The sequence below is a fragment of the Citrus sinensis genome, chromosome 9 (assembly GCF_022201045.2).
Source record: "Citrus sinensis cultivar Valencia sweet orange chromosome 9, DVS_A1.0, whole genome shotgun sequence".
In the NCBI taxonomy this organism is placed as follows: domain Eukaryota; kingdom Viridiplantae; phylum Streptophyta; class Magnoliopsida; order Sapindales; family Rutaceae; genus Citrus; species Citrus sinensis.
This window is the reverse complement of record NC_068564.1, coordinates 1,450,257-1,464,437: the sequence shown is the minus strand read 5'-3', so window position 1 is coordinate 1,464,437 and position 14,181 is coordinate 1,450,257. Positions and strand designations below refer to the sequence as shown.

At 38.5% G+C, this 14,181-nt stretch overlaps 4 protein-coding genes across 4 annotated transcripts; 1 reads left to right on the top strand and 3 right to left on the bottom strand.

The window, feature by feature from the left end:
• Nucleotides 1–728: 728 nt before the first annotated feature.
• On the top strand, nucleotides 729–5,604 carry LOC102618099 (plastidial pyruvate kinase 2). Its single transcript, XM_006490533.4, has 12 exons — nucleotides 729–1,200; nucleotides 1,818–2,105; nucleotides 2,290–2,455; nucleotides 2,608–2,742; nucleotides 2,888–2,998; nucleotides 3,106–3,194; nucleotides 3,289–3,351; nucleotides 3,447–3,622; nucleotides 3,953–4,055; nucleotides 4,187–4,335; nucleotides 4,671–4,779; nucleotides 5,239–5,604. Exons 1-12 carry the CDS (start codon nucleotides 964–966, stop codon nucleotides 5,344–5,346), a joined length of 1,734 nt encoding a protein of 577 aa, XP_006490596.2. The 5' UTR covers nucleotides 729–963; the 3' UTR covers nucleotides 5,347–5,604.
• Nucleotides 5,605–6,408: 804 nt separating this feature from the next.
• LOC102617819 (hevamine-A) lies at nucleotides 6,409–7,459 on the bottom strand. The gene has a single exon (XM_006490532.4). The coding sequence runs from the start codon at nucleotides 7,426–7,428 to the stop codon at nucleotides 6,526–6,528; it is 903 nt and encodes a 300-aa protein (XP_006490595.1). The 5' UTR covers nucleotides 7,429–7,459; the 3' UTR covers nucleotides 6,409–6,525.
• A 526-nt stretch (nucleotides 7,460–7,985) lies between these two features.
• On the bottom strand, nucleotides 7,986–9,880 carry LOC102617539 (putative pentatricopeptide repeat-containing protein At3g49142). The gene has a single exon (XM_006490531.3). It carries the CDS (start codon nucleotides 9,740–9,742, stop codon nucleotides 8,027–8,029), a length of 1,716 nt encoding a protein of 571 aa, XP_006490594.2. The 5' UTR covers nucleotides 9,743–9,880; the 3' UTR covers nucleotides 7,986–8,026.
• A 55-nt stretch (nucleotides 9,881–9,935) lies between these two features.
• On the bottom strand, nucleotides 9,936–14,013 carry LOC102617250 (uncharacterized). Its single transcript, XM_006490530.4, has 3 exons — nucleotides 11,500–14,013; nucleotides 11,164–11,355; nucleotides 9,936–10,779 (listed from the first exon to the last, which is right to left on the bottom strand). The coding sequence occupies exons 1-3, from the start codon at nucleotides 13,632–13,634 to the stop codon at nucleotides 10,224–10,226; spliced, it is 2,883 nt and encodes a 960-aa protein (XP_006490593.2). The 5' UTR covers nucleotides 13,635–14,013; the 3' UTR covers nucleotides 9,936–10,223.
• Between the last annotated feature and the right edge of the window lie 168 nt (nucleotides 14,014–14,181).

Below are 14,181 nucleotides of genomic sequence, written 5' to 3'. Positions count from 1 at the left end.
AATAATTGGTTGCATCTCCTTTGTCATCACACTCGTCACTCAACTCATTTATCGTAAATATATCAACAAATCCTTCATATCTCAACGGACATCACGGTCATTTCTCATTTTCACATTTTGAACACCTTAATAAACGTTTTGACGTACAATCGAGCCTTGCAGATTTTACCAGCAACAATCAAAATTCCACATCTAGCTCAAGTGGAAAGTGGAGTACTCCAAAGACGTTTTTTTTTTTTCACAGAGCTTCAGAATTGGGAACCGAAATGTGGAAATAAGATATACGGACTTGAACTTTTTATGCTATATGGTGAAAAATTTATAGAATTTTTATTATTTTTATTAAAATTATATTTATTATATATTATTAATTTTTATTTTATAATTATAATTTTTTAACAATTATGATATAAAAGTTATCATACATCATTATCAAATATCACAGTGATGAGAAAAATGAAATCATCTAACAAAGCGGCTCACCTAATATCAGGCATTGACTTTAAAAAAAACAGCGTACTCTTTTCGGCAAACCTCCTTTCACACGTGTTAATTAATTAACAACGACATTCTATTCTGAAAATTTACTAATTTTAGAGAAATAAATAATAAAGAAAAAATGCAAACAAAAAAAAAAAAGTGGAAGGAACGACGTCGTGTAAACATCACCCGCCTTGCACGAGTAAATGCAAAAAGTCTAACCGTTTTAAATATATTTAAAAAAAAAAAAAAAAATTCTTCGATACGAACTAAGCGCCTCTTTCTCTTTCTCTCGCCTACCTTGTCCCTCCCTCTACCCGTCCGCCAAATTTAGCGGCGATTTCTCCAAACTCTGAATCAAAATTAAAACTATTACACACTCTCTCTCACTTCAAATCCTCAAATCAGAACTCTCCGTTTCATCATCTCCGTTCACATTCTCTCTCAGCAATTCATTTTTCGTTTTGCTTTTCTTCTCTAGCAATGGCTCAGGTAGTGGCTACACGATCGATTCAGAGTTCGTTTATGTGTCCTGCCTCGGGATCCGCGCAAGAGCGGGCTAGCGAGAAGCTAAAGCCTTCTAGCTTCGCTTCGACCGTGCTGTCACGTGAGGAGAAGAAGAGAGTTACACTTGTTCGCAAAAGCCCTAAAATCTCTGCTCAGAAAGCCACACGTGTCGAACCTGAGGTTGTCCCTGTGTCTCCTGAGGACGTACCTAAGGTTTGTGCTGTTTGTCTACACTGAATTTCTTGAATTACGATTTTTTTAGAAAAATGCATGTGAAAATGGATAAAGTGACAGGCTGTCATGAACAGATGAAAAAAGAGGAGTGCCAAATGCTTATATTTAACTAATTAGAGTCTAGTTTATGCTCATTTTGTTAGTTTAGAAAATGTTAGGAGAAAATTTGAAGGATCTGTATGTTTAATTTGCTCAGTTTGTTGAGTTGCTACAGTGGGGGCAAACAGAAGTGGATTTTGATACTAAAATCTTTGATGAAAGAGTAATACTACATGTGCAAACTTGTCCACTCAAATTGACTTGGCATGAGAAGTGAATTTCGCTTTTTAACTATTCGAGTCATTATCAGGTCACTCCAGTTTGTACAGATGATTTTCTCTTGGTTGTTAAAAGGTGTAGAATTAATCTTGAACTTTTCATTGCAAAAATGAATAGAGTTACTTGAACAAGCTTGAACAATAGAAGGTTTGCTCTACATGTCTAACATTTTGTTAATTTTAACTATCTTTTAAGCTGTTAAGAGTTGGTGCTTATGCCCTTGTTTGTTGAATGGTTGATAGTATTAATTAAAGACTTTGTAACATGGTTATGAACAGAGAGATGGGGAATTTCAGCATTTTGGGGGACTTCAGCAATTAGGTGACACATCAGTGAGCATGTGGACCAAGCCAACTGTTAGACGCAAGACCAAGATTGTGTGCACCATTGGTCCTTCAACTAACACAAGGGAAATGATATGGAAGCTGGCCGAGGCTGGAATGAATGTTGCTCGTTTGAACATGTCTCATGGAGACCACGCTTCTCATCAAAAAGTTATTGATTTGGTTAAAGAATATAATGCACAATCCAAAGACAACGTTATTGCAATCATGCTTGATACCAAGGCAGGTTTCCCTTTATTTGTTTCTTTTCTTACTTCTATATATGATTCTTACAACGGGTTACCTTAGTCAGTTGATTTTCGTGGACTTTTGTCTGTCTGTCATAGTACAGTTGTTCAAGTTTTGTAAAGAAGATGCTTTAGTTTTCATTTGAGTTTTTGTTAAATATAGTTTTCTTTGTTATCAGGGACCGGAGGTTAGGAGTGGAGACTTACCACAACCAATCACTTTAACATCTGGGCAGGAATTCACTTTTACGATACAGAGAGGAGTTGGCAGTGCTGAATGTGTCAGTGTTAACTATGATGACTTTGTTAATGATGTAGAAGTGGGTGACATGCTTCTTGTTGATGGTACATTTAGTGATCTGTTGTTTCTTCTTCTATATTATTAAGAAAAATTTAGAGTGTTCTGCAAGGACTTTCGTCAGATTATTTACCTGACACTAACCTAGTTCTTGCTATGGTCTGTGTGCTCCTCTGACCCCTTAATTTATGATCTCTAGGTGGTATGATGTCATTGTTGGTGAAATCAAAGACAGAAGATTCAGTGAAATGTGAAGTGGTGGATGGAGGAGAGCTTAAGTCTAGGCGGCATCTGAATGTTCGGGGAAAAAGCGCAACACTGCCTTCCATAACTGGTTGGACCTGGAATTATCATTTATGTCATTCATATTTGAAGATAATTATGCTGTCTCTCACCCCCAATCCACCTTTCCTGTCTAAATTGGTAAAGTGGTACTACATTTTGCAAATGGACATAATTGTTTGCATTGGTTTCTGCAGAGAAAGATTGGGACGATATAAAATTTGGAGTGGACAACAAAGTTGACTTCTATGCTGTTTCCTTTGTCAAAGATGCACAAGTAGTTCATGAATTGAAGAATTATCTGAAAAGTAAACTCTTAGTTTCAAATCTTGTATCTAGGAAATAAATAAGAATATTCACTTTATTCTGTGTTTTTGATTAACCATATATGAGTTTGTGCCAAATTGAACTGCAGGCTGCGGCGCAGACATACATGTAATTGTAAAGATTGAAAGTGCAGACTCTATACCCAATTTGCATTCAATTATCACAGCATCTGATGGGGTGATCACCTGAATCCTTGCCTTTCATCTTCGTCTTAAACAGTATATGATGGTTTGTACTAACGGCTGAAAATTACGTGCCTTTCTTATTTTAGGCAATGGTTGCAAGAGGTGATCTTGGTGCAGAACTTCCTATTGAGGAGGTTCCACTTCTGCAGGTAGTATTCATCTCTGATATAAGAGCAATGCCTAGAATGTCATCCTCTATCAAGGCATTTTATTTGCTGACATAGAAATCTTTGAGAAAATGTAGGAAGAGATAATAAGGACTTGTCGTAGCATGGGGAAAGCTGTTATTGTGGCCACCAATATGTTGGAAAGCATGATTGTTCATCCAACTCCAACCAGAGCAGAGGTCTCAGACATTGCCATTGCTGTCCGAGAGGGTGCTGACGCCGTCATGCTTTCTGGAGAAACTGCTCATGGGAAGTGAGTTACTTTCTTTCCCAACTAAAGGAACAGTAAATTAGAGTAACTGTAGAAAGCTGTTCAGAATGTTAAGCATTTTTTAGAGGTGTGCCCCACCATAGAAAACCCATACTTCTCTTCCTATTTAAGAGCAATTTTTGCATGTCAGAAATTTGCTTCACCATTAGCAAAGCATGTTTGATTGAACTTACTCTAGTTACCAGGTTTAAAGTGGTATCTCTCTAGCCAAGCCTTAAAGCCAAATTTTGACCTTGAAATGATGCGGCTGTTGTAGCTAAAAACAGTTTTCATTTTATACGGGATTAATAAATTGATTTTGCTCCTGTACAGGTTCCCATTGAAAGCCGTGAAAGTAATGCACACTGTCTCATTACGGACTGAAGCAACCATAACAGGTGGTGCAATGCCACCAAATCTTGGTCAAGCTTTCAAGGTTACCTAGCAGATACCTCATGTGTTTTGCTATACTGCATGGGGTTTACTTTTGCATTTTGCACTTTTTTTTTTCCTCTTTCATTTTGATTGTCAACCATGAACTTACTGCAAGCTTCATGTTTTCTGTAGAACCACATGAGCGAGATGTTTGCATACCATGCGACCATGATGTCCAACACGCTTGGAACTTCCATCGTTGTCTTCACTAGAACTGGTTTTATGGCTATATTACTGAGCCATTATCGACCTTCTGGCACTATATTTGCCTTCACAAATGAGTAAGTTCTACATGTTCCTGGATACCAATAATGTTATGATGTTGTGTGCCTATTTTGCCTGCCTGAGGTTATGGTTTTCCTAGTAGTGCACCTCATCATGCTGTAGGCAAAAACTGCACGCTTAAATAAATTTTCCTGCTTAATTTGTACTGGAAATAGTGATGTCCTACCCTCTTATTCTGTACTACCACTGATTAGCTGAGTAACCTTATATATATAAATCTTTTCGGGAAAAAAAAAATTAAATATATAAATAACTGCTAATTTAAAAAACTGGCTGTTACGTTCAAAAAGTGAAAAGTCTTTATAATTGTATCACTTTGATGGTCATGCAGGAAGAGGATTCAGCAAAGGCTGTCTTTGTATCAAGGAGTTTGCCCCATCTACATGGAGTTCTCAGACGATGCTGAAGAAACCTTTGACAATGCCTTAGGTTTATTGCAGGTGAGTTTTCATATCTCATTAAACTAGTGATTGGGATGCGTTTATTTGCCCATAATTTGGTTCATAGCTTGACCTGGAACAAGCTCTGGGTAATTCTTTTGAGGAACCAAGTTAGCCACTTTCTACGGACATCAAATCATGGAATTTTTTTTTTTGCAATTGCCGGACAGCATTCAACTTTGTAATCCTAGTAATATCAACTTTCAACCCTTGGGGGGTAGTGGATGTGCATAGAAGCTATGATTATATGCTTTACTTTTGCTATCAGCAGTGCCACTGTTATACAAGGAGCAGTTTGGAGCACTGATGATAGTTTACCATATCTAAAAAAATAGGCATATTTGGCCATCATCTCCATTTATTAAGTAATAGATTCCATGGTTTTCATGAAATATGTCTTAGACTAATAATATTCTTTAGAATCATATTTTGTGTCACTAATACCTTCTTCATATGCAGAAACAAGGAATGGTAAAGGAAGGAGAAGAGGTAGCACTTCTTCAGAGTGGCAGACAACCCATCTGGCGGTTCCAATCCACTCACAATATTCAGGTCCGCAAAGTGTAGACACAGAGCGGCTACCCCTAACCTTATAAGCTCACAGGCCATCCTCATCGTTTAGACGTTATTTTAGAGTGCTATGCTATCTTCACATACTTACGGTTTTAATATTTTTGATATGTCAGTAGTTTCTATTTTGTTTAATGTTTTTTTTTCCCTTGTTTTGTTCCCTTTTTTTTTTCCTCTCTCTCCAAAGAGAGATTCAGTCTTGGACTCTTGGTGCTCAATTTTATTACAGACTTTTGGTGCTTTGCAGTGTAAAAACCCTCATTTATCTTTTGAAATTACCAAAGGGCCAAAGCATGAAAAGTCAATATCATCGACAAAGCTAGATTGCTAGATCCCACTTGGAACTTGACGAAGCTTCCATGCGCTTTCCTTTTGACCCTAATTTGCGGCTTCATACACTTGCTTCAATAGTGGAACTAATACCCACTTTCATAAAAGAATTATGTTATTTTCCGAGTAATCTAACATCGTTGGTATTGTTTGTAAAATGAGGAGAAATCTCAGTACATGACTAGTCGTGTAAGGCAAAAATATAAGCGAAACCGATAAGTTTCGCATACGAAAGTTTTGAAATTCTTAAAATTCATCAGGGTTATTTTGAAAAATCTAAGAACCTTGGCCTGAAGGAAGAGGCTTTCATGGGAAATTGCTTGTTGAATTCTTAAAATTCATCAGCTATTTTTCTCCTTAAAACTTCTTATCACACACACACATATATATATATACTGTGTCAACGATTGCCAATAGTTTTTATCCACCAACTACTCTTTATCAAATTCTCCAACCTGGTCAAATAATACTCTAATTCTGTTGAACTGATCAGCTAAAAATAAATTATCTATTACTTTCTCATTATCTCCTTATGACGATATGCTTCCACGACAGATGATTATCAAAAGCGAGTAAAAGTATATAAAAATTAACTCAGTGATTTCCCGGTCAGTTTTCACGTAAGGGTAGAAAAACTTGGAAGTCAACTATGCAAACAAATCGTGAAATGATGAGATCAACAAGAAGAAAGAGTCCTTTAAAAAAAAACAAGAAGAAAGAGTCACAAAATGATGTGAATGCCCATTTTTATTTATTGGCTAGATTGACAATTACAGCAATGTCATGCCATTTTATAATATTATTGCACATTCCTTGGAGCTAACTGGCTGTTTTGCTTGACTTGCTTCAAACACTTGCTCGAATGGAGGAACTGTACCCATTCTGATCATCAAAAAACTTTGACCAAAGCATGACACCGCCATACTTGGGCGACGTTTTGATCTGAGGAAGTACCTGAGAAGTTAACACATTCGGTGGAATATACCCGCTGCCTGCGGCAGCAGGAGCTGCTGGCAGCCCCAAAAACAACTTCCCATTTCTCAATGATGAAGCCCATCTGTTAAATGAACTTATAAGATTCTGGGTATTTCCTGAACTATACTGACAAGGTGGGTTGTTGTAAAACTGAACCCATACATAATCAAAAAGCCCCGTGTTCAAAGCAGCACCCAGAAACCTATCAGGAAATGGGCACTGGGGAGCTGCTGTTAAGTAAACTTTCTTGCCACGGCTGCTATATGCTGATAGAAACCTTGCAAGGTCATCCCAATGCAAAGTTGAGCCTTGCTCAATATCAAAATCAATACCGTCCAACACAGCAGCACCTAATGGCCTTGAACTTGATGTTCCCCCCAAGAAATTGTTCCACAAGTAATCAGCTACATTCTTGGCATCAGCTACAGAAGCCAAAGAGTAGCTACCAACCCCACCTCCGAGGGAAAGCATAACTTTGATGCCTCGGCTCTGACAACTCTTGATTGCGTCGCTGACGACTCTGCAGCCACCGGCTGCAGGGTTGCAGTGGCCGGCAAGGTTAATTTCAGGGGTCTGGCCGTTGCCAAACTTGTTCAGGAAAGCTATGTTGACATAAGCATATTTGCCTGTGGCACAGGTTGAAGTGAGGGTACCCTCGTTGCCGTTTTGGCCCCAATAGATTGCGATGCCGCCGGCGCCTTGAGAGGCTTTGATCAATGACAGAGTGACCAGCAGGGAGACGAATGTTGCTATTGCTGGAGAGTTTCTGGCCATTTCTGCAATTATGCAAGTATCTTTGAAACATGGGTTCTTTCTTTTATAGAGTTTAATTGAGGGAAATTATTTTTAAAAAAAAACCCCCCACACATCTTTGACCAGGATTGCGTGATATAAGGGGTATTCAACCGTTGACGGAAGAACGTGTTGGCCTGTTGGGTTGGTTGCGATCTCATTAATTCAAAGATATAAAGAAATTAACTTCCGAAATGATGGCGGGATGTTTTACTTTTACTTGCAAGATATATATAAATTCACTTCTAAAATTACTCGAGTTACACAATTTTTACAATTGATGTTAACAGAGTTCACGGAAGAATTGTTACAATGTTACGTATTATAGTGCCTTATCTATTTATTTATTTATTATTATTATTATTACTATTGTTATTTTGACTATTTATTTTAGTGCCTTAGTTATACATTTTACATTTCATTCAATCTACCGACTTGAACATTGGTGAAAAATTGGGCCCCACTTAGATGATAATTTCTTTTGATTAACACCTTTTCGCAAAACATTATCTTGCAAATAGTGATGTAGAAGATTTCCATAACACAGAACAAAGATCTTGCATTTCATACTCACAGAAGTTTAAACAATCGGAGGAACATACTTCGGGCCAGTTGTTAAACATTTGGAACTCCTCAATGGAAGCGCAATGATCTGCACTTGATCATTCATCTCAACACTAGCGCCGGGCATTTTCTTGATTCCTTTGCTGTTCATGAATTTTCTCACTCTTTTTACATCCCCCCATCTTCCAGCTTTAGCATAGATGTTTGATAACAAGACATAGTAACCTGACTGATTAGGAGCTAAATGAAAAATGTGATCAGCGGCAAGAATACCTATGTCCATGTTAGAGTATAAACAACAAGCAGCCACCAGGGATCCCCAAATTCTTTCATTCGGTTCCATTGGCATCTGTTTGATTAAATCATATGCCTCCTCTACTTTTCCTGCTCGTCCCAAGAGATCAACCAAGCAAGCAAAGTGTTCTATTCTAGGTACTAACTTGTACTGTTCAGTCATTATCTTGAAGTAGTATCTCCCCTCCTCTAACAACCCCGCATGGCTGCAAGCTGAGAGAACCGAAACAAAGGCAATGGAATCTGGACAAAGACCTGACATTAGCATTTTTGAAAAAAGGGCAACAGCATCATAACCTTGCCCACTCATTCCATAAGCAGAGATCATGGAAGTCCATGACACAACATCCTGGCATCTCATTTGATCAAACACCGTTCTGGCTTCTGTTAAACTTCCACACTTCGCATACATGTCAACCAATGCATTCTCCAACCGCAAATTAGGCTGAAGCTTCTTTCTCTCAACATATCGATGAATCTTCCTTCCTAGCAGTAAAGCTGAAAGATCCCCACAAGCTGGAAGAACACTAGCAACAGAGATTGCATTAGGTTCGATACCATGCACCTCCATTTGCAAATATAAATCAACTGCTTCCGCAGGCATTGAGTTGTTCGCGTACACCGCAATCATCACATTCCAAGAAACCAAATTCTTGTTATCCAATTTCAGAAACATTTCCTTCACAGACAAAACATTTTCAGGAGATGTATTAGTAACAGACGGCAATAGGCTAGCCATAGTATCAGCATCAGGTTTTATTCTTAAGGACTCCATTTCTCTGCAAACATCCAATGCTTCATCAAACCTCCCATTTTGTGCATATCCAGCAACCATTGAATTCCAAGTAACCACATCTTTACTAGGCATGTCATTGAGCACTCGCCGAGCCTCTTTCAAACAACCACATTTTCCATACATGGCAACCAACCCATTTCCATTAAACAGATTATAGTCAAGCCCTACTTTCACAACAGAACAATGAATTTGCAAACCAACCAGCAAACTATTCGATCCAGAACATGCTTTTAAGACACAAGGGTATGTATAGCAATCCGGGTCAAATCCATGGACAGACATATTTTTGTAAACATGGAGGGCGTCGTAATATAAATAGTTGTTCACATAGCTTCTAATCAAGACATTGAAGAAAACAACATTCTTGTTGGTAATTTCATCGAACACGTGGCGTGTGTCCACCATTTGTCCACATGCACCATAAGTTCTCATCAATTTGAGGCCAATTGATGGGTTTGAGTGCAGATGCTGGTTAATAATGATCTGGGCATGCAGTTTTTTCAATGTTTTGATATCTGGGTATTTGTCCAATATATCATTACATGCGTCTCCAGAGAGAAGTGTGTATTGGGTTGACAAAACTAGGGCTTGTACTGGTTTGGTAGTTGAAAAGTGGCGGCAAAGAAGAACAACGGCTTTCATGAATCAAAAGTATAATTCAACACTAATGAAAAAGATATGCTGAGTTGGGAGGAATGAGGCCTGTACCAAGCGACACGTCAAATAATGAAAAAGATATTTAGAAGACTAAAAAGTCAAATAATGAAAAAGATACTTAGAAGACAAAAAAAACTGCAGTAACGAATATTACGATTCTCTCTTCGTATATGATTATAACGAAAACTCTAAAACACATGGAATTGAATTGAGCAGAAGATAAAACTTCAGTGATACAATGGATTCATGTTCAAGCCATTATACAAACAATTTAAAGAAAAGCTAGAGTCGGAAAGGAAAAAGCGTCAACTCTAATGATTTGTGTTAAACCCAATCTGGTTAAGACTTCACTTGAGCTTGCAATGTACAGTTACGCATGAACAGCAGTTAGTTCATCTTATTCAGTCTTTATTCTTTTCATGAATGGTTTTCCTGCATGAATGCCACTCATAAGGGCAAAGCTGCACTACTGGTCATCTTGAAACAAAGCCTTAGAAACAGAACCAGACAAGTGAGTCCCAGAGTCTTGAAAGGTTTCATCATCAGTACTATAAGAGCGTTTATTTCCTGTCATTGGCGTTTCACATACTTTGTCATAGGTTGCCCTCTTACGCTCCTTTCTAGACAGCTTCCAATTTGAAATTGGTTTGAATGCTTTCGGCTGCTTTGGAGCCCAAACTCTCTGTAAATCTGGCACCCAACTTGTGAAAGATGCAAATCTTCGAGCCCTTTCTCTCCTCTCCTGTGCTTCCATTACTTTGCGAGCCTGCTCCTCGTTTTTAATCCCTTGAGGGCACTCTTTATCACTTTCCAGCAGCCAGTGCGACTCTTCTTCTATTGAGACCGATTCATTTATTCTACTATTTTCACCCATCTCGTCTCTCTGTTTCTTATCTATCCAGGATTGATTACTATCCTCACTATTGAATAAGTGATTAGAAGTTTCATCTTCATCTCCAAACAGTAACAAGTCCATTTTGGTATAGATTCTACGAACCACATCTTCAAGAGTGTCACTATACCTGAAATAATGCCCATTCAAACATTAGTGTATTTTCTTAGTCTTCCTTGTCTCGGCAATAAATGGACACTTGCATATTAACATGAAAAAAATAAAAGGAATCTCCCTGATAGTCATTTCGAAAGTAGTTCTACTTCATATCCAATGTGAACAATGTTTAGGCTCCATGCAATTCTAGGATGGTTTTGGTTATTAAAGTAGTGGTCAATGTAGTTCATATAAGAAGCTGAAGACACAAACAACCCACCTAAAGGGTGCAAACCAATAGCTTAGTAGTTATGAATCAGGTTCTATTGATTGCAACCTATGAAACCATTTTTTCAAAGTGCAAGCATAATAGTTCCAGAAGAAAATATTCTTTTAGATCTCGTGTAAGTTCACATACCTGCTTTTTATTATCTTTCGCACATAATTATCAATGCTCCAATCACCAAAGAAGCCACCCTCCAGATGGCACTGAATGGCCTCTAGAAGCAAGCTAATTTGCTTTACGAATTTCTGCTTCATAGGCTCCTGAAAACTTGCTCCAGCCTCTGACTGTAAAATCTCCATGCGAAACAAAATTTGCAATTCATATCTTGTCACCATTAAGGATAAGTGTTGCCAAAGACACGGCCAAAATTGCTATTCCTTATAACAACAATAAAAGACCAAAGTAACATATATACAGATAAATAATATAACCAACGCATTAATATCCAAATATCTATAAACAGGATACTCTTTAACTATATTTTCTGATGAAAATCCAGTAGGCAATGGATTAGACTTCACAATGGGTGGATTATTGTTTTTGTGCTCTGCGATCAAGTCCTTCGGCTCCCTAAGTAAAAGCTTTGTTAGTTCAACGGCAACCATGCCGCCACAAGCATCATCAGCTTCTACCCCTGGAGGTTGACTCTCTGTAGTGCCTTCCGTTTTATGCTTTTGATACAGCCAATAGATAGATGAATTCACAAGGCGCTCTGCCAAAGTCCCCAAGTTCACTCCTTCAGTTTCAAGTCCTTGTTGTATTTTGTTGGAAAGACTGCTGAAGAAACTTTCAGAAGTTTCTGAACTAGCATCAAGGGCAGCATTATCCTGTATTCTAGACACACCAGTCCAAGATTCATCTCCCACCGAAGCAGATGAAAGGATTGGCTGTTCACTTTCTTGAGACATCTCAGCAAGTCTATTTTCTGTTTCTCTTGGGATATCCTCCTGTCGCTTGGATCTCTCCTCTATCATCAAGCTGCAACAGCTAGATTTCTCAATCTGTTTCATCCAACACTTGACAAATTTCAACTTCTTTGAGCTATTGCATTCCCTGGCAAAGTAGACTTCTTCTAATTTTATCACAGTGCTTTCAGAAGCTGCCTTACAGAAATCATTCCATGTGAGATCCTGGAACAAATGTATATCCTTTTTATTCTTTTTTCTTTTAACTTCCCCAACTGCAGCAGATGTATTGGATTTGCAAATGTCACTGTCCATTTTCTTCACAAATGGAGACAAGTTATCTCCACCAAATTCATTTCTACAAGTATAGGACTCATCATCTATAACAGATAAGAAAGCCAAAAAAATTGTGACAGGGTAGAGGATTCCCATATGCGTATCACCATTGCTATCTAAGAAAGATACCAAAGCCCAGTAACCTTTCCTGTGAAGAAAACTCAGCAGAATTTGCCAAATGGGTGATCCCCTCCTCCTGACAGACTCGCCCATTTCCTCAGCCAGAATCTCAAGAACTCTAAATACAAAGAAGTCACTATAATTCTCCTTTTCATCTTTCATAGACTCTCCCAAACACTCGCGAACAAGAATGGGATCCATTAACATCCCCTCAAATTTTACAGCTTCCTCATATCTATACACTGCTGTAACACAAAGTTTAATGATTCCATCGCCAAATAGTCCCCAAAATCTATTCTTCCCTATATTGAACAACTTAAGTTCGCAACACTTGCATTCTAAAGGCTTCCCACTAACATCTAATATCTCAAGACTCAATGTCGCTTCACAATAATCGTTATTACTATCAAGCAAGCATGAAGAAACCCCGATTATCGGATAAATCAACCCAAAATGAACAAGAGAAGAACCCAAAACAAGTGAATCACTAGAGCAAAGCCCCCAACCCATATCCCTAATCCCACACTCAAAAAACCCAATTTTCTCTCCAAAGTCATTGGCACTAGCATCACTACTAGACTCTAATTCCAATCCTAGATCACACTTAACGTTAACCCAACTAAAATGAATGTCCTTACTACAATACGCATCGTTTACACTCTCAAACAACGCGCTGAACTTACTCTTAAACAATCCCACATTGGTCAAACACTCATCACTCACATCAACATCCAAGAATTCACTCAAAAACTTTATAGACTCGACAATTGGAGAAAACAAAACCACTAAACTCGACTTTATACAAGCAGGCCCATCGAGAATCTTACCGTCATTAACCGAATCACAACAAATCACGGGGTCCCACGCGTAGTCGTGAACGAGCTGACGCATGGACGCGGCAACATTTAACCCCCGCGGCAGAAACGACGACGCTTTGGAAAAATTGTGTTTTAGAGCTGGGTTGAAGAGTAGAGATTGGAGAGATTGGAAGGTGGAATCGGGACGGTCAAAGGATAGAGAGAGGGAAGGGAAGGAGAGCTTTGACGAGGAAAGAAGGGGGGAGAGGGAGGAGAAGAAGGGTTTGAAAGAGAAAAGAGAGGAACGGAGAGGCGGGAATGAGATTAGGGTTTTCACTGCGGCTAAAAGAGTAATGATGTATGGCTCTTGGTCTTGGAGATGAAGGAGAGGATTCAAGTCGATTAAGAGGACTATACGCTGCGTTTTGGTGTAGTCCGCCGCCATTGGGAGAAGTTTTGAAGTGGGTTTCTGTTTAGATCCGAGTTTGACGAAGAAACGTGGTGGTTGCACTTGGCCGCCAGCAGAGGTGGAGACGCTGCATGCAAAAACGACGACGTTCTGGAGCTAAGATGTTGATGGGGAGGGAGAGAGAGAGAGAGAGAGAGAGACTATGCGCGCCGGCCTTTTGGCGGGAAAGGAAATGGGCGGCATAACGTGAATCTGAACATTTTGGAGACTACAATCCAACACACCTTCTCAAAACGACAGCGTGTTTATGTCTTTGTTCCGCAAAATTGAAATTTTTTATGGGTATTGGGTGATTATTAAACAATATGAAGGAAAATTAATCTCAACTGTATACAGTTACTAACAAATGGCACAAAGAATTTAAAAAGCTTCAAGAGAGCTCAAACCAAATATTAACTTGTGGGGGTATTGTGTATTTAAGCAGAACTTAGATTTACTAATGAACTTTTTATAATAATGTAAGATAGGGGAGGTAGAGAAATTTAATTAGTCACTGAAATTATAAAATTAAGATAAACTGCAA